This window comes from Salmo salar, chromosome 27 (genome assembly GCF_965601325.2).
Source record: "Salmo salar chromosome 27, fSalSal1, whole genome shotgun sequence".
NCBI classification, from domain to species: Eukaryota; Metazoa; Chordata; class Actinopteri; order Salmoniformes; family Salmonidae; genus Salmo; species Salmo salar.
Genome location: NC_138317.1, coordinates 22,767,501 through 22,788,546, shown reverse-complemented (window position 1 = coordinate 22,788,546; position 21,046 = coordinate 22,767,501). Strand labels below are relative to the sequence as shown.

Sequence of the window (21,046 nt, the reverse complement as noted above, 5' to 3'; positions counted from 1 at the left end):
GAAATGAGATGTTCAACAAGCAGGTGTCCACATACTTTTTGCTGTGTAGTCTAGCTTTAAGTGCATACAGTATGTAGCTAGTTCTCTGCTAGCTGTGACAGTTAAAAGGCATACAGGGGAGAAGGACTCTTAAAGGGATATTATTATTATTAATAATGAGTGTTTTATTATTTCATCAATATTGATATTGATTTAAACCAAACCAACAGAAGCTGGGTGCTGTACACAGTGCTTTGTCCTCTGCTACTCAACTCAACTCAATCTGGGCTCTTTGCTTACGCGCTCGCTCTACTCTCTGTCACTCTTATGTCACTTCTGGTCAGAAGGAAAGTAGTTCAATATGTTATAAAAATAATAATACCGTATCAGTGGATAACCCTAGTCAAAGACACTGCCAACTGAGGATGAGAAAATGAATGGCTTGCACTTTGCACTTTCTTGAGAATCCCCTCCTGTTTAAGTTTCCCTCAAACTTTCCTCCTTTTCCCTCCTGAACAACGGTCACAGTGGAAACGCTGTCCACTTTGTTTTCATGTCGTGCTGTTTGACTCGTTGACCTGTCATGCCTAGAGGAGACCGTGTTGTGTGGTCTGGTCTGATCTTTCTAGCTGCATCTGAATTGAACCCTCCTCCATAGATAGTACACTACTTTTGACCAGTGCCCTATGCTCGAAAGTACTGCACTATATAGGGTGCACCCTATTTCAGTTGCACCCTGTGTCTTAAAGTCTTTTAGTAGTCTGTCCCTGTTGGACATGCACTGAGCCGTGTCCTCCCTCCACCTCTTGTCGTTTCAGCCTGAGGACATTGGTCAAGCGCCGGTCATAAATGCACCTGAAGGGAGCAAAGTGGACATTGAAGCCTTCAGTCAGTTTACAAAAATTATCACCCCCGCCATTACCCGAGTGGTGGACTTTGCCAAAAAGCTGCCTATGTTCTGTGAGGTACGTAAGCAAAGCTATTTCCTTTATTGAAACTAAAATGTAAATATTATCAACATTTATTGGGGATGTGTGTTTTATATTTTTGTTCTCTTTTCATATGATTGATTTCCTGCTTATCATAGAGAATGTCAATAAATATATTGGTTCTAAAACACTATAACTTAAACGGAAACAAACTCAAGTTTAAAACTCAACATAAGCAATTTTACTCAAATAGAAACTAAAATGAGAGAACATTTTAAATGTAAAATTAATTCAATATTTAGTTTATAGTTAAATAGAAATTGTGTAAATTATGTTTTGGCTTAGTGCTATATTTCTACTTCTCTTTCATATAAAAAAATAACTCACTAATACTAAAACTGAAATAGAAATGGTCTCAACATGTAAACTAAACAAAATCAACATTATTAAAAAGATTTTAAACAAAACTGAAATTCAAATTCATTAAAAAAATAGCAAAGGAAAAAAAACATTTAGTATGCGATGTACAGAGTTCAGTTTGTAATAAATGCTAACACTACTAATATATGTCAACATAAATTTTCTAATATCATTTCTGGACTTTTGACCTCTACTGCACATGCTCCTTTTAATTCTTACAATCACATCAGTCGTTCATCTTTCGTGTGCAAATAAATCAATAAAAAATCAATAACAATGTTTGCTCTCTGTGTTTGTCTCACTCCTCCCAGCTGCCTTGTGAAGACCAGATTATCCTATTGAAAGGCTGCTGCATGGAGATCATGTCTTTACGGGCGGCCGTTCGCTACGACCCAGAGAGCGAGACGCTGACACTTAACGGGGAGATGGCCGTGACCCGCGGCCAGCTGAAGAACGGAGGCCTGGGTGTGGTGTCGGACGCCATCTTTGATTTGGGAGTGTCGCTGTCGTCGTTCCACCTGGACGACTCTGAGGTCGCTCTGCTACAGACCGTCATCCTCCTGTCCTCCGGTGAGAGAAAGAGACATGCTTGCCGGCCCACACACACACCTGTTGCGTCACCACACTACCAGACATCCGGCCCCTTGTTTTCGCTAGACGCAGGCTTATGGGTTTTGTCACCTTCCAAAAGCGTTTTAAAGGGCAAGGGGGTCATGGCCATTGAAACTGAGGGGCCACAGTCCAGCAGCAGTTTTACCCACTTGTAAGCTGACAATATAGAAGATATCACTTTTTTTACAGCTAGTTATTTCAAAGAAATCCTTTAAAACACTGGGTGAATTTCAACGTATCTATTAAAGAGTGTTCCAAAACTTTCAAACGAGTGTTGTTTAATATTCCATATCGTGTTGTTGTTCATTTTAATTTGGCATGACCTGCCATTTCAATGTTGAACTAGTTGGCATGATGACAAGTACATTCAAAGTAGATTAGATAGGAAGTAGAATACATTGTGGGTGAGACAGAAAGAGAGCGGCAGGCCCCTGAGTTCAAACAGATAGAGATTTGGTCGAACAACACGCCATATTAACCCCTGTCCCGTGTGTATGTAATTCTGTAAAGAGGATTTACATTAACGGTGTCGTGTCTCTGACTTGTCATTAAATGTGAAGACTGTTGTTTTATCAAATCAGTTCTCTATATGTAATTATTGTTACGTGATTAAACTAATCAGTTTGGTTATAACACAATAGATTCAGAGCGAAAAGAAGGGGTTTTTGGAAGGAAGACTAAGGAACATGGGTCTCTATCGAACATGGGAAACTTTTCTCACATAAATACATATGCCGCTAACGATCGCTCATTCAGAAAAGCAATGCATTGTATTTTCGTGAAGCTGGCTTCGATAGTTGAGCTGGTGATGTGAGGCTCTGGTTTGCCCAGTCGAGGTCGCCATTGTCCTTTGTAGATTCTTCCGGGTCGTCGTGTGAGAGGTTCACGTGGTCTGAGAGGTTCATCTCACTTTGGAGATCCTTCCTCGTCAGTCAGTGTGCTCATACTAGATTTGCGCATATGTTCAGCTGCAGTCCTATAAATGCTAGTTTAGTACTCACTTCTTCTTTAGGCGATCAATAGTTCAGAGTTCATACCATTTCACGTGTGGAGCAAGCTCTCACGTTTTCTGGTCTGTAGAGTTTAAATTAGAATTAGCCCTAAACACTTGAGGACAAGTCCTCACGGTATTTGGAACTGATGTGACTTTTCATCACTGAGGCTTTTATTCAAAAGTGGAAAAGGGGTTGGTTCATCATTTCCAACCAATGTCTATTCACTTGGGCGTGGCTACTGACTTAGTTAAACTTTACAATGAAGGCCAATTCTCTCATTTTAAAGGTTAACATCACATTACATCATTTCGCAAATAGTTTCATCTTTACTCATTCATTTTATACAAGAATTAGATGCAAGCCTCATAACTGAGGAACCTGTATAAACAGAGTTAGGGTAATGTGGCTGTATTGTCTTTCATGAGGTCACAAACATGAAACAAAATGGACCAGGTCGTATCTCGCTTCTCCACCGACCGTTTACACATTCTCCAAAATATGGATATTGTTCAATTCTCAAATTCTGGGATGTAGTAGAATTTGGCGGGAGAGTTCCTTGGTTCTACTGTGACCCTCTCTCTCCCATAAGGCATGGTCAGGGAGACAAGAGTCTCTAAAAGGGAATTAGGACTGGTTGTAAAGCCGTAAAACTGCCCCTCCCCCTAACAAGAGGGGGGGGGGGGGGGTGTTCACATCTCTGCTAGCCAATTCACTGAAAGGGCTAGCGTCATGACAACGGTATATTATGAAACTTACATTACACATCTATAAACACACATGTAGCTTTAGTGATATGATGTGCTTATAGATGTGTATTCTTTATGATATACACTTAAATTGTACACAATAAATATATATGTATAATATATACAATGAGTGTATAAAACATTAGGAACACCTGCGCTTTCCATGAGATACTGTAGACTGATCAGGTGAATCCAGGTGAAGCTATGATCCCATATTGATGTCACTTGTTAAATCCACTTCAAATCAGTGTAGATGGAGTGGAGGAGACAGATTAAAGAAGGAGTTTTAAGCCTTGAGACAATAGAGACATGGATTGTGTATGTGTGCCATTCAGAGGATGAATGGGAAAGACAAACTATTTACAGTACATTCGGAAAGTATTCAGACCCTTGACTTTTTGCACATTTTGTTACGTTACAGCCTTATTCTAAAATGTATGAAAAAAAATAATTCTCATCAATCTACACACAATGCCCCATAATGACAATGTGAAAACCATTTTTTTGATTTTCTTTGAAAAAACAAAAAAACAGAAATACCTTAGTTATATAAGTATTCAGACCCTTTGCTATGAGACTAGAAATTGAGCTCAGGTGCATCGTTTCCATTGATCATCCTTGAGATGTTTCTACAACTTGATTGAAGTCCACCTGTGGTGAATTCAATTGAATGGACATGATTTGGAAAGGCACACACTTGTCTATATAAGGTCCCACAGTTGACAGTGCATGTCAGAGCAAAAAGGAATTGTCCGTTTCTGAAGCATTGAAGGTCCCCAACTACACAGTGGCCTCCATCATTCTTAAATGGAAGATGTTTGGAACCACCAATACTCTTCTGAGAGCTGGCCGCCAGATGCTAACTCTGACAGAGCTCATGTGTTCCTCTGTGGAGTCAATAAGTATTCAACCCCCTTGTTGTGACACAGATTCAACCACAAACAACAGAAGGATAACCATCTCTGCAGCACTCCACCGATCAGGCCTTTATGGTAGAGTGGCCAGATGGAAGCCACTCCTCAGTAAAAGGCACATGACAGCCCGCTTGGAGTTAAAGGACTATCAGACTTTGAGAAACAAGATTCTCTGGTCTGATGAAACCAAGATTGAACTCTTTGGCCTGAATGCCAAGCAACACATCTGGAGGAAACCTGGCACCATCCCTATGGTGAATCATGGTGGTGGCAGCATCATGCTGTGGGAATGTTTTTCAGGGCCAGGGACAGGAAGACTAGTCAGGATCGAGGGAAAGATGAACGGAGCAAAGTACAGAGAGATCCTCGATGAAAACCTGCTCCAGAGCTTTCAGGACCTCAGACTGGGGCGTAGGTTCTCCTTCCAACTGAACAATGACCCTAAGCACACTGCAAGACAATGCAGGAGTGGCTTCGGGACAAGAGGCCCAACAAGAGCCTGGACTTGAACCCAATCTAACATCTCTGGAGAGACCTGAAAATAGCTGTGCAGCGACGCTCCCCATCCAACCTGACAGAGCTTGAGAGGATCTGCAGAGAAGAGTGGGAGAAACTCCCCAAATACAGGTGTGCCAAGCTTGCAGCATCATACCTATAAAGGCTCGAGGCTGTAATCGCTGCCAAAGGTGCTTCAACTAAGTACTGAGTAAAGGGTCTGAATACTGTGATATTTCAGCTTTTTATTTTTAATACATTTGCAAAAATGTCTAAAAACCTGTTTTTGCTTTGTCATTATAGGGTGTTGTGTGTAGATTGATGAGGAACATTTTAATGTAATCCATTTTAGAATAAGGCTGTAACGTAACAAAATGTGGAAAAAGTCAAATATTTTCTGAATGTACTGTAAGTGCCTTTGAACAGGCTATGGTAATACCAGGCACACTGGGTGGAGTTTGTCAAGAACTGCAACGCTGCTGGGTTTTTGAAGCTCAACAGTTTCCCGTGTGTATCAAGAGTGGTCCACCACCCAAAGGACATCCAACCAACTTGACACAACTGTGGGAAGCATTGGAGTCAACATGGGCCAGCATCTTTTGGTTCGCTTGTCTCACCTTGTACAGTAGAGTCCATGCCCCGACGAATTGAGGCTGTTCTGGGGGCAAAACGGGGTGCAACTCAATAGTAGAAAGGCCTAATGTTTTGTACACTCAGTGAATATATTTATTCATATACAATGAATTGTTAGCAGAGAGCCTGTAGTTCCTGTGGCTTTACCACCACATAAACCCAACTGCCAGCCCCCCCGTGAGACCTGCAGCAAAACAGTCAGTAAACAATGAAACAGTCGGTAAAGCCAGTAAGTCAGTGTGTGCCGGCCTGTTTTCATGTGTGATTAACCACAGTCAGTCACACGTCAATACTGCTGTTAACTTCCACCAGAGGTCTGTTTAAACCCATTAGGCCAATCTTTCACGTAGCGATTATAAGGGATTACAGAGCCCACCCTAGGAAAGGAAACCATCTAATAATGAGACTACAATGGCCGTCCGGGGGTTTGACGTTCAAAATCAATAACTTTGTGCAGTGTCCACACATCTCCCTCCCTCCATCTCCAAAACGATGCCACTCTGTTCTGTGAAGCCATCGATCTCCTATTATATCCACAAGCGCAGATCGTCTGCATTGACTTTTATAGTTGTGAAATCAATGGCAAATGTGAGCCAATCTGGTATTTGTTCAAATAATTCTGTAGCATACTTACTCAAAACTCAATACTTGTATTAATCGGATGTTCTGTAAATCTATCACACATGCAACCCCTGGAGTGACTCAGTAGTGCTAATGAAACAAGCTAGTGACCGATTACAGGATATCCAATTAATATCATATTATATTAGTATCGAGTTATAGTCTCTATCTCCAGTCAGATCGTGTTTGTAGATTTGGGTTGAATTAGTATAGAATTGTTCTATCTACGTGACAGTAGTAATATACAGTACAGTATGAAACTCATCCATATTCATCCTTTTTTCCTTTCTGTCTCTCCCTCCCTCCCTCCCTCCCCAGACCGTCCGGGGCTGACCAGCGTGGACCGTATTGAGCGCTGTCAGGAGGAGTTCCTTCTGGCCTTTGAACATTACATCAACTACCGCAAACACAAGGTGGCGCAATTCTGGCCCAAGCTGCTGATGAAGGTGACGGACCTGCGGATGATCGGGGCGTGCCACGCCTCCCGCTTCCTGCATATGAAGGTGGAGTGCCCCAACGAACTCTTCCCCCCACTCTTCCTGGAGGTCTTTGAGGATTGACGGACAGACGGGCCCACACACCCTGCCGAGGTGTGTGTCGGAGTGTGTGTGTGCGTGGGCGCCTGGCGGGGGCTACAACAGTGGGCCTCAGAGTGGCTCTTGGCGTCTTGGGACACGTTGTTGGAACTCTCATTAGCACTACTGAGTCACTTCATTCCATACCTTAGGTGTAGCCTAGCTTCTCAGCCTAGTTCTTATGGATGGAACCATCCCTTACGATGCGGGTACATGTGAATAGCATTTTGTTTTTGTTTTTTATTTTGTAAATGTTTCACTTCTCAGTTACTTCTCTATACGTTTTTTGTGTTAATTGTACAGTCTAATTGCTGCCGTCGACAGTGCTCGTTCAGTCAGTCATACGAACCATGCAACGTGTAGTGTTTCATTTTAGTCCATTTTAATACCGAATGCTGACTCCACCAACACTGAGAAGGTCAGTGACTGACAGCAGAAACTAGCTAACCAGCATTATTCCCTTCCTTTTCGCATTCTCTTCCTACGATACTTCCCCAGTCAAGGGATGTGGAGTAGCTTTCATACAGGTGTCCTTCTGGTGCTGGTGTTCTGTGAGAGCTACAGTTGAAGTCTGAAGTTTACATACACTTAGGTTGGAGTCATTAAAACTCGTTTTTCAACCACTCCACAAATTTCTTGTTAACAAACTATAGTTTTGTGCATGACACAAGTAACTTTTCCAGCAATTGTTTACAGATTATTTCACTTATAATTCACTGTATCACAATTCCAGTGGGTCAGAAGTTTACATACACTAAATTGACTGTGCCTTTAAACAGCGTGGAAAATTCCAGAAAATGATGTCATGGCTTTATAAGCTTCTGATAGGCTAATTGACATCATTTGAGTCAATTGGAGGTGTACCTGTGGATGGATTTCAAGGCCTACCTTCAAACTCAGTGCCTCTTTGCTTGACATCATGGGAAAATCAAAAGAAATCAGCCAAATTGTAGACCTCCACAAGTCTGGTTCATCCTTGGGAGCAATTTCCAAAAGCCTGAAAGTACCACGTTCAACTGTACAAACAATAGTACGCAAGTATAAACACCATGGGACCACGCAGCTGTCATACCGCTCAGGAAGGAGACGTATTCTGTCTCCTAGAGATGAACATACTTTGGTGCGAAAGTGCAAATCAATCCCAGAAGAACAGCAAAGGACCTTGTGAAGATGCTGGAGGAAACAGGTACAAAAGTATCTATATCCACAGTAAACGAGTCCTATATCGAGATAACCTGAAAGGCCGCTCAGCAAGGAAGAAGCCACTGCTCCAAAACCGCCATAAAAAAACAGACTATGGGTTGCAACTGCACATGGGGACAAAGATCATACTTTTTGGAGAAATGTCCTCTGGTCTGATAAAACTAAAATGGAACTGTTTGGCCATAATGACCATTGTTATATTTGGAGGAAAAAGGGGGAGGCTTGCAAGCTGAAGAACACCATCCCAACCGTGAAGCATGGGGGTGGCAGCATCATGTTGTGGGGGTGCTTTGCTCCAGGAGGGACTGGTGCACTTCACAAAATAGATGGCATCATGAGGGAGGAAAATTATGTGGATATATTGAAGCAACATCTCAAGACATCAGTCAGGAAGTTCAAGCTTGGTCACAAATGGGTCTTCCAAATGCACAATGACCCCAAGCATAAATCCAAAGTTGTGGCAAAATGGCTTAAGGACAACAAAGTCAAGGTATTGGAGTGGTCATCACAAAGCCCTGACCTCAATACTATAGAAAAATTGTGGGCAGAACTGAAAAAGCGTTTGCGAGCAAGGAGGCCTACAAACCTGACTCAGTTACACCAGCTCTGTCAGGAGTAATGGGCCAAAATTCACCCAACTTATTGTGGGAAGCTTGTGGAAGGCTACCCGAAACTTTGACCCAAGTTAAAAAATGTAAAGGCAATGCTACCAAATACTAATTAAGAGTATGTAAACTTCTGACCCACTGGGAATGTGATGAAAGAAATAAAAGCTGAAATAAATCATTCTCTCTACTATTATTCTGACATTTCACATTCTTAAAATAAAGTGGTGATCCTAACTGACCTAAGACAGGGAATTTTTACTTGGATTAAATGTCAGGAATTGTGAAAAACTGAGTTTAAATGTATTTGGCTAAGGTGTATGTATATTTCCATCTTCAACTGTATATCTATATTTGCTCAGTGCTACCATTCTGCAACATTCAAATACACCCTGACTGTGCTCACATCTTTCACGCCATAGAAATAGAAATAGTAGAACAGACATTCCCTTTCAAGTAAATGTTCTGTAATGGGATGGGTGGACCTGCAGCTATTCTTATTCTAATTATATTTCTATGATTCCCACCACAAGCTCCCACATGAGTAGACCCAGTCACATTTCTAAACAATGTTAAGGCACAACACTATACAACTCATCCACAGAGAAACAGCTGGCTAAAAGAAGTCTTGTTTCTCCTCTTCTCCATTAAACCTAAACGATCAGGAAAGATATAAAAGCACACTTTGACATGAAGTCAGAAAAAGACTGAAGCCGTTCTATAACTATCTCTTTTTTGAATGATGCTACTCTTGCGGTGCCAAACATATTGCTAATTCGTTCAACCGTATTGGATCGTTTCTCATGAACCAGGATATATGTTCTAACCTGACCTGATTGGCTATCAGTGACTTCTTTTAGAGCATTCTTCTAGAACATGCTTATGGCTCTCATTCAAGCTGTAGAGTGTAGAAGCGCGTCATGAAACAGAACGTTATTGAAATAGTGTAGTTCCTGAGCTGCAGACGGACAGAGCAGATGGACAGACCAGAAAGACACTGTGAGCTGTGATGCAGGCAGAACCTCCTCCTGATGTCTCACAAGATCCCATGGGAACTATTGACTTATTGATGTTCATGTGTTATATTATATTCTCAACATATGAGTTACTGTATGTGATGATGGTGATGATGCTCCCTCCTATAAGGACTGGTTGGTTCTATGATACTTGCTTATTGGCTGATTCATGCCTGTATGAATGACATGTGGGCGGAGTCTGGGGGTCAAACCCTTCCTATGTTGACCACAGAGGAGAGAATCGCCGCCACTCGGGGTGTAACGGTACACGTATTCGTATCGAATCGGTACGGGGACCACGGTTCGGTCCGCATTGTGAACCCAAATAAATATATTAAAACAATGAAACACTAGGCCTATAGGCAATGCCATGAACTGCATGGTATGCCTCTTGAGTAAATATGAGCTGAAGAAACATTTCAGGCTTTTCCATTAAAACAACTAGAGCCTATGTGCACCCTGTAATCAACATTTAAATCTCAAACGGGTAGTATCCACTTTATATAAGCAAGCTAAAGCCGAAGATGTCAATGAATTGGCAAGTGCATCCTGTACTGCGCTTACTACAGATGGATGGACCTCCAGTGCTACAGAGAGGCTATAACATTACCCCGGAGTTAGAAATGAGAAGTACCCTGCTACAGACACGCTCCCTTTATGAGAGTCACACAAGTGTGCATCTTTTTCTCTTTAAGAAAACACTAAATACAATGTCTGAGCCATGTTTGCATATTGATTTCATACGCATATTGCACTTTATTTTAGTGTTGTTGTTGATGAGTAATCGCGTGTTTTCATTTAAGGCAATACAAAGTGTTTGTTATTCCTGACAGTGCTCTCATCAGGCGTTATATGACTCATGATCATATATGGATTCAGGAATACCAACACTTTAAATTTTCTTAAATAAACAAACATTTACTACAAAAACTGTTGGCATTTCATTTTCCCGCTGTACCAAAACCGAACCGAATCGTGATCCCAAAACCACAATACCAACTGAACCATGGGTTTGGTGAACCATTACACCCCTAGCTGCCATGTGACTTTAATAAAAACAATAACAATAAATCAAAGGTACAGAGAAAAAGGTACAGAGAAAAAGCTGACAGATTGAAAAACTCTTCAGCTCATTTTTCCTCTTTATTTTGGTTGTATTTTTCTTGGGGGGAAAAAATATGATATTGTGGTTTGTTTGCAAAAAAAAATTCTGCTTTGTGTAAAAATACATGCATTACTATTCAAGCTTCAAACTACTCCTCAAAGCAGCTTGTGTTTTCTCTGTAAATGTGATGCCTTTCATAAAGCAATAGACTTTGCAGTGTTTGAATGACTAGGACCTCACAACTCACACAAACTGCACAGTTATCAATGCACAGACAATCAGAGAGAAACAGATGGGAAATTGTAAACAGGAAGTGGCGCAGGGTCCAATTACTTCCTGGTTCACAAGTTGAACCGGGACATGGGCTAAGTCAGTGGCCCTAGAATGAGTCGTGACAATCAGCATATTTGATGCTATCCGTTTGAAAAAGGCAATGACTCCACAGAATGGCTAATCTTGATCACAGAATGAGTAGTTATTTGGGATGCAAAGTGATTTGTAGTCATCTGTAGTCAATCTCAAACATGCACTCTGCCGAATGTCACCTTATTCCATAAGATACTTCTTAAAGCGCCAGTGTGGTATTATCTCTCGTAAGAGTGGTCACTCTTAACTCAGTTACAAACCAATAACAACAAATGTTGCACCAATAGAAAAGAAGCTATTTTACAGTACTATAGAGGATAAAAGGATGTATATTTTCAGACTGCATCATTTTTTACAGATATTGTATGCATATTATGAAAATGTTACTGTTTTACGTAAATAACAGGGAAAAACAATCTTTCCCTCAATTTCATTTGCAAACCACAACGACATACTGTTTTACATTTCTTTAGATATAACTATGTGAACATCATGAACTATAAGATTCATAGACAGATTACAGTGTTAGTTTCACCTTGACAAAATATCAGTTGGTTAATGTATGGAACTCTATCAGTGGTGGCTGGTGGCATGTTAAATGGGGAAGACAGGCTCATAGTAATGGCTGGAACAGAATCAATGGAATGGTCTCAAACACATCAAACATCTGGTTTCAATGTTTTTGATGCCATTCCATTTACTCCATTCCATTCATTATTATGAACTGTCCTCCCCTCACCAGCCTCCTCTGAACTCTATATATACTGTCAGGGGGAAAAACAATACATACTGCAAAGTTGGGCTGGACAATTTGAATAAAGACATTATTAATGCAAGACCAGCTCCATTTCTGACAGCATCACTAGCATCAGCCAAGCAAATCCACTCACTGTTAAAATAATAACCCAGAATGATTTATTTGTGTTTTCATGTCTTATTGTTTAAGCAGACAAATACCAACAATTTGTTGTTCATGAGGTAGTAAACATTTATCAATGAAATCCGGAATATTGGACGACAAGTCTTTGGAGAGAGTGAAATTATAGTGTGTGATGTAAGTGTAATTGAATGAGAATGAGTCTGAATATGACATGTTTTGGACAGAGTGCTTTGAATTGGGTGCCCTGGAAGAAAAGACAAGTTGCACCAAAAAAATAGAGATAATAATTATGAATTTGGATTCTCATGATTATGACGATGTTCGCACTTAATGTGAATTGGATGTTGAGAATAAAGATGGTTTTGAGAAAATGATGTGAAGTGTTTTTATTGTTTGTAAAATGTCACACATTCCCAAAGGACAACCTCAAAATGTCATCACTCATGAAAGGAAACTAACAAAATCACTAAGACAACCAAAACAAAAAGGGGTTCTGAAAGACGGCAAGCAACCAAAAAGGGGTTTCAAAAAGACACACACCATGAGTGCCCACTAAATTGACCTCAGAAAAGACAAACTAACGGGGAAAAACACACCAATTTAGGATATGGAGTAAAACGAATACGGAGCAAAACAAACACGGGATAACACAAAACTCTGGCTTCTTCCTGGCTAACTAAAGTAGAAGCGCTAACGTGAGGTGTAGCTTTCCCAATTTCTCTCCAGCTGATGCACTGGGCCAGCACAGGTGAAACACATCCTGACTAACTGGATGACTTGCCAGTGCAGGTGTAACACATACTGACCAACGAGGTGACTCCAATCAGTGTGCGCCTCAGCTAACACGCTAACCAACCTCGAAATACACAGAGAAACCGAAACCCATAACACACAATCCTTGTATTACGTTTTCGAAAGTCAGATCTATCATATACTGATCATGATATTGTAGTGAAGATAATGTTTAATGATAATTCAGTTTATGAGTCAATGTGAAAATTGTGCAAACGCACCACCATCCATGAAAGGGTCATAGCCCCTAAAAGCCTCTCTCTAGAATTAAACTGAAGTGCTACAGGTGTGGGATCTTAATTTGATCCGTTTCTCACAGCAGGAATTATAATTAATGGACATTTTTGTAGGGATTGATACATTTTTGGTTCGGGCAAATCAATTCTGACATTTTAAAGTGGAAATAACAAACTTTAGAAGCTTTTTTTAAACCTTGAATACAGTAAAAGTTTGCATTTCCTGTTCTGCAGGACATTTCCTGCAACAACAGGGGATCAAATTAAGATCTTACACCTGTACACATTGCCAAGGCCCCAGGGTTCTTGTTTTTCAGGCTTTTTTTTTGCCCTTTTCAAAACCATCATTAATTCAGTGCTTTTCCTTGGTCAGTATTAAACCTAAGGTTGATTCAGACCAAGCCCAGATTTGATAGGGGTCATAACTTTCATCATCTCAGCCATTTCAAAAAGGTCAGAGGTTATTCAATGTTTCACATGGGAAAGTGTAGATAATCCTAAAAATACAATTAATACATGCAAACGACATAAATATGTGTGAGTGCATGTATACTGTGTGCATTTGTGTGTAATATGATTTGTTTGCCCTCTCTGACATTTATTTAGACTCTATTTAATCACTCTACCTGGATATTTCTATTCATAGCAGTAATCCTCAGACAAACCAGAACAGACTAACCCTAAAAAAAATCAAAATTCCCTTCTTTTTTTATAGACTCACTCCTATTGAATTACAGAATGGAGGCTGTTTTTGTCTATTTGAAATTAAACAATATGACCCAATTAGGTCAAGTGGAAAAGTGAACAACATGTGACTGTGGCACACAGAGAGAGGGAGAGGGGAGAGGGGGAGAGGGAGAGAGAAAGAGAGAGGGAGGGAGAAAGAGAGAGGGGAGAAAGAGAGAGGGGGGAGATAGATAGGGAGAGGGAGGGAGAGAGAGGGAGGGAGAAAGAGAGAGGGAGGGAGAAAGAGAGAGGGGGGAGATAGATAGAGGGAGGGAGAAAGAGAGAGGGAGGGAGAAAGAGAGAGGGGAGAAAGAGAGAGGGGAGATAGGGAGAGGGAGGGAGAGAGAAAGAGAGAGGGAGGGAGAAAGAGAGAAGAGAGAAAGAGAGAGGGGGAGATAGATAGGGAGAGGGAGGGAGAGAGAGGGAGGGAGAAAGAGAGAGGGGGGAGATAGATAGGGAGAGGGAGGGAGAGAGAGGGAGGGAGAAAGAGAGAGAAAGCTGCTGCTGTGTTTTCAAATGTCAGGGTTCAGTTAATGGAATCACGGTGAACATTCCTCCTTTTAAATTCACACCAAAAATACCACCTTTTTATTTGAGCAACATCAATTACAAAGTCATTATGTTGAAGTAATATTAAATAAAGCTACATTTTGATCAGTGGTTAATCTTCTATAAAGGGACAGACACAGACAGCTACAGGATCAAAGATTGACCTTGTATCTGATGTGCATAAACAACTCTTATGTCAACGGTTGGTTAAAAGAGCAACACTTCTCTCTGCTGGTTGAAGGTTGTACCAGGCCCACGGATGATGGCGTCATTTTAGCATAATTAGTAAGCACGTTTCCATCCAGTCAAGTCATACCATATAAAAAAAAAAAATATGGAAATAGGAAGGTTCGGTGTATTTGTTCATGGTGGGATCTTTTTGTGTCTCTAAAATTAATTATGCGGAAAATGGCTATGGAAACGCCTTTACGTGAAAATATCGAAGTAATATAATACCCAAGAGTCACGAGATGATATGGTGTGTGGTCCTCCCACTACGACTTCGGGAAAAAAAAAATAATAATAATAATCTATAAAAAACGAGGACACGGGAAGCCATGCAGTTTATTTCAGGCTACAGATAAAATAAATGATGATGAACTTCAAAGGGTGGTGAAAGTACAAGGTCAGTGGTTCATCTTCTTAATTCTGCTTTCCATATCGAGGGTCTTATTCTAATGACATGATGATCGATGCTTCACTGCTGTTTGACAAATACAAATATTATTGTTGTTATCCATAACATTCTCATCGTGTAGATTAGACCACCTGCACAGCCTACCCGCACTTTAACTGCAAACTGTTGGCTACAGCGAAGGTACAAAGACCAGAGTAGGCACATCTGCAAGTTAACGTAACAGTTTTTGTGACAATCAGTAGAGTTGAAATGCTATGGAAACACACTGGCCTTTAGATTTGTATTTGGTACATGAAAATTTACGCGAAAAAGTTCACTTTGTGTTTACACGTCATCACGCACGTATTTTGATTTGTAACAAGTTAATTTGGTATAAACATACCACTGGTGGGGAAATGCTCATATTTATGTGGATTCTAGAATATTCATATGAAAATCTGTTGGATGGAATCCTAGCTACAGTCAGTTATTAATTACATTAAATTCAGGAATTAGATTTTGTACTTGAATTGTTAAAAATAAAGATTAAAAGCTAACTGCAAGTAAATTAAATGTAAGAATTGCTATCAATAGATAAATGCAATACAAAGTGATTCCTTTTTATAACAATAACCAGGTTTCCATCCAACCTTTCTATGTGAGTAAAGTGGGCTACATGTCCAATAAAAAATATCAAGACAGGCCGAAGGGAAAGAGCAAATTTCCCAAATGACAACAAAACAAAATATGCTAGACATGGTGTGATCTTTTCATGTCAGTAAAATGCATTATGCGAGAAATGTCGGTGGAAACGCTATTAATGTGCAAATATTGATATAATAACTATCACGCGATGACGTATCGTCTTCCCACTACGATTTGGGGAAAGCGAGCAGTTTATTAGGCTACAGATTAAATAAATGATGAACTTCAAAGGGTGGTGAAGGTGAAAGGTGATCTTGATGCTCCTTTCCAATAAATGTCGAGGGTCTTATTCTGGAGACATGATGATCAACGCATGACTGCCATTTGACAAATACAAATACTCGATAATAATGTCATGTAGATTTTACCAGCACTGTCTGCGAGCTGTTGGCTAAAGCGCACGTGCCAATACCAGAGTGGGCACATTTGCTACATAACGTAACTTTTTTTGTGACAAAACCATCAGCAGAGTTGAAAATGCGATGGAAACCCATTTAACTTGTATTTTTTTTATCCTGGGACATGGGAATTTAACCGCAAAAGTTATTGTAATGTGCACTACCTCATCATGCACAGACTCTAATCCGCAACAAGTCAATTTGATAGAAACATCTCTGATGGGAAAATGGACATATTGTTTTATGCAGATTTTAGAATATAAGCATGAAAATCTGTTGCAAATTGGATGGAAACCTAGCTAATGGGATGCAAAGTTTTGTATTATTGAGCACTTGAATACTTTTGGGAAAATGCTTGCTTAACATTGGCATCAAGTAGAACTGTTATTCAAAAGCAAGACGTTTTGTATGTGCCTACAGGTTTGTGCCATCAGAAAGTATTCAGACCCCTTGACTTTTTCTACATTTTGTGAAGTTACAGCCTTTTTCTTAAATGGATTAAATACATGTTTTTCCTCAGCAATCTACACACAATACCCTATAACGTGTGGCGGATGAATCAGAATTAGTTGGGTAACATAGATAATTAAATGTTTTATTTGCATAATATGCTTATGTGAGATACTTGTCATTAGAATGTATCCCTTTGGACTTTGGTGCTATGCAGAATATTAGAAAGGGAAGAGGACAGAATGGAACATTGTCTACATATGTGTGTGTGTGTGTGTGTGTGTTTTACTGAGGATGGGCCTCTATGAGATAGCACTGACAGAGGAGATTTACTATGTCTTTTAATAATAACGCCTAAAGAGCATTCCATTGGACGAGCTAATGGTTCTGTTCTATCCGTACCAGGGAGAGACGGATCCAGTTTGGGGTAGGAGGGCCAGACACTGGTCTATACAATGAACACTGTTGATACAGCAGTTGCTGTCTGCTATGTTTTATAGATATCTTTCATACAAAACATAACCTTTGTGAACTGTTCCTAAGATCTGTGGTTCGTCATGTACGTTGAAGGGGTGCATCTTGGCTATAAAAGCTCTTTGTACTTTTGTGTAGTCACTTTTCAATGGTTCATTAGAGAAAGCGCATCATTGAAAGTCAAGTGCTTTTGCAAAAGCATCTTAATTATTAAAGATGTAGGTTTAAGTATAACTCTGACTGGTGTGTGAAGTTTGTAACTCTCCTCATTTGGTAATGCAGAAATTAGCCACCACAAACGACATTAGCCACCACAAACGACATTAGCCACCACAAACGACATTTTTGCAAATGTATAAAAAAAAAAAACAGAAATACCTTATTTACATAAGTATTCAGAATCTTTGCTATGAGACTCAAAGTTGAGCTCAGGTGCATCCTGTTTCCATTGATCATCCTTGAGATGCTTCTAGAACTTGATTGGAGTCCAACTGTGGTAAATTCAATTGATTGGAAATGATTTGGAAAGGCACACACCTGTCTATATAAGGTCCCACAGTTGACAGTGCATGTCAGAGCAATAACCAAGCCATGTGGTTGAAAGAATTGTCTGTAGAGCTCCGAGACATGATTGTGTCTCAGCACAGATCTGGGGAAGGTTACCAAAAAATCTCTGCAGCATTGAAGGGCCCCAAGAACAAAGTAGCCTCCATCATTCTTAACCACCAAGACTCTTCCTAGAGCTGGCTGCCCAGCCAAACTGAGCAATCAGGGGAGAAGGGCCTTGGTCAGGGAGGTGACCAAGAACCCGATGGTTACTCTGACAGAGCTCCAGAGTTCCTCTGTGGAGATTTGAGAACCTTCCAGAAGGACAATCAGGCCTTTATGGTAGTGTGGCCAGACAGAAGCTACTCCTCAGTAAAAGGTACATGACAGCCCGCTTAGAGTTTGCCAAAAGGCAACTACAGATTCTCAAACCATGAGAAACAAGATTCTCTGATCTGATGAAACCAAGATTGAACTCTTTGGCCTGAATGCCAAGCGTCACGTCTGGAGGGAACCTGGCACCATCCCTACAGTGAAGCATGGTGGTGGCAGCATCATGTTGTGGGGATATTTTTCAGTGGCAGGGACTGAGAGACTAGTCAGGATCAAGGCAAAGATGAACGAAGCAAAGTACAGAGAGATCCTTGATGAAAACCTGCTCCAGAGCGCTCAGGACCTCAGACTGGGGCAAAAGTTTACCTTCCAACTGGACAACGACACTAACCACACAACCAAGACAATGCAGGAGTGGTTTCGGGAAAAGTCTCTGAATGGCCCAGCCAGAGCCCAGACTTGAACGCGATCGAGCATCTCTGGAGAGACCTGATATTAGCTGTGCAACAACGCTCCCCATCCAACCTGACAGAGCTTGAGAGGATCTGCAGAGAAGAATGGGAGAAACTCCCCAAATACAGGTGTGCCAAGCTTGTAGCGTCATACACAAGAAGACTGTAATCGCTGCCAACGGTGCTTCAACAAAGTACTGAGTAAAGGGTCTGAATACTTATGTAAATGTTATATTTCAGGTTTTTATATTTTATAAATTAGCAACATTTTCTAAAAAACAGTTTTTGCTTTGTCATTATGAGGTATTGTGTGTAGATTGATGAGGAAAATAAAAAATTGAATACATTTTAGAACAAGGCTGTAACGTAACAAAATGTGGAAAAAGTCAAGGGATCTGAATACTTTCCAAATGCACTGTACCGGTGTTGTTACACAACCTATTGTGCACGAATGGGAAGTAGGGTTTTACATTTGTTTTGCATAATAGTTTGAAGTATGAGGCCATGAAGGTCCAGAGGACCATACTAGAATGTAACTAGACTGAACAAAAATATAAACAGCACAAGCAACAATTTCAAAAATATTACTGAATTCAGTTCATATAAGGAAATCAGTTTATTGAAATACATAAATTAGGCCCTAATCTATGGATTTCACATGACTGGGATTACAGATATGCATATGTTGGGTCACAGATACCTTTAAAAAAAGGTAGGGGCGTGGACCAGAAAACCAGTCAGTATCTGATGTGACCACCATTTCCCTCTTGCAGCGCAACACATCTCCTTCACATAGAGTTGATCAGGCTGTTGATTGTGGCCTTGTGTCCCACTCCTTTGCGAATTTGCTGGTTATTGGCGGAAACTGGAACATGCTGTCATACACGTTTATCCATAGCATCCCAAACATGCCCAATGGGTGAAATGTCTGGTGAGTATGCAGGCCATGGAAGAACTGGGACATTTTCAGCTTCCAGGAATTGTGTACAGATCCTTGTGACATGGGTCCGGCCGTGCATTATTATTCTGAAACATGAGGTGATGGTGGTGGCTGAATGGCACGACAAAGGGCCTCAGGATCTCGTCACGGTATCTCTGTGCATTCATATTGACGTTGATAAAATGCAATTATGTTCATTGTCTGTAGCTTATGCCTGCCCATACCATAACCCCACCGCCACCATGGGACACTCTGTTCACAACGTTGACTTCAGCAAACCGCTCGCCCACACAACGCCATACACGCCGTCTGCCCGGTACAGTTGAAACCAGGATTCATCCATGAAGAGGACACTTCTCCAGCGTGCCAGTGCCATCAAAGGTGAGCATTTGCCCACTGAAGTCGGTTCCGACGCCAAACTGCAGTCAGGTCAAGACCCTGGTGAGGACAACGAGCACACAGGTGAGCTTCCCCAAGATGGTTTCTGACAGATTGTGCAGAAATTCTTCAGGTTGTGCAAACCCAGTTTCATCAGCTGTACAGGTGGCTGATCTCAAACGATCCCGCAGGTGAAGAAGCCGGATGTGGAGGCCGGATGTGGAGGTCCTGGGCTGGCGTGGTAACACATGGTCTGGAGTTGTGAGGCCGTATTGACATACTACCAAATTCTCTAAAGCAACGTTGGAGGTGACTTATGGTAGAGAAATTAGCATCCCTTTCTCTGACAAATCTGGTGGACATTCCTGCAGACACAGCATGCCAATTGCACGCTCCCTCAAAACTTGAGACATCTGTGGCATTGTGTTGTGACACAAAACTGCAAATTTTTTGTGTTGTTTTGTCCCCCGCACAAGGTGCACCTGTGTAATGATCATGCTGTTTAATATGCCACACCTGTCAGGTGGATGGATTATCTTGGCATAGGAGAAATGCTCACTAACAGGGATGTAAACATATCTGTGCACAAAATGAGAGAAATAAGCTTTTTGTGCATATGGAACATTTCTGGGATATTTTATTTCAGCTAATGAAACATGGGACCAACACTTTACATGTTGCATTTATATTTTGTTCAGTATAGACATAGGTATGTAACCATCTAAATCTATGGTAGTAATACCTACTTGGAATATCACCATTTAGGTTACAGTATCTCAATGTTTCCGCTAATGTCTTTCTCTCGCTGCTGATTGTGGCCAAATCCCCAACTATTTTTAAATTAAATACTGATTGAGTGTGTGTGTGTCCTGAAAACAAGTTCTAAGAATTAAGCTCTTCAAGTAGAAGTCAATGGAACTGGATCTGTGAAGGACTCAACCTTGTCAAGCAGAGTTTTAAATAGCAGTGAGATTTAACCTGAGTAATTGTTGCCTATGATATTGGTTCTCAGTGGGCTAATCATGCCTTGACAGTGGGAAAGCCTGCTAAAAACAAATAACACTGTATACAGATAGATTTCTATATATAAATAATATATGTATAATGCAATGCTTTCAGAGAGAAAACAGAGACTAACAGACCACAGGGTAGGTCAGCGATGCACACGACTGACAGAACAGAAGCACGGAGGATGATGAAGGATGAAGAGCAGGCGAGCTGGAAGGAGAGAGAAACGAAGGGTTTGAAATCATTGATCAATCAACAGCATAATGGACATTATCATATGGAATGCCTGCATCTCAATTGACTACAGCCCTTAGTCTCTTGATGTTAATGATAAAAGGAAATGACAATC

General features: G+C 40.8%; 1 protein-coding gene across 10 annotated transcripts in view; it reads left to right on the top strand.

Moving 5' to 3' along the window:
- Nucleotides 1-12,468, top strand: part of LOC106588669 (thyroid hormone receptor beta) — a 145,382-nt gene extending 132,914 nt beyond the window's left edge. For all 10 annotated transcript variants that reach the window (XM_014177883.3, XM_014177887.3, XM_014177886.3 and 7 more), the window contains 3 exons: nucleotides 798-944; nucleotides 1,640-1,898; nucleotides 6,663-12,468. In XM_014177883.3, the coding sequence (XP_014033358.1) occupies nucleotides 798-944; nucleotides 1,640-1,898; nucleotides 6,663-6,904 (648 nt within the window). In that variant the 3' untranslated portion in view covers nucleotides 6,905-12,468. The remainder of the gene's footprint in view (nucleotides 1-797; nucleotides 945-1,639; nucleotides 1,899-6,662) is intronic.
- Nucleotides 12,469-21,046: the final 8,578 nt, after the last annotated feature.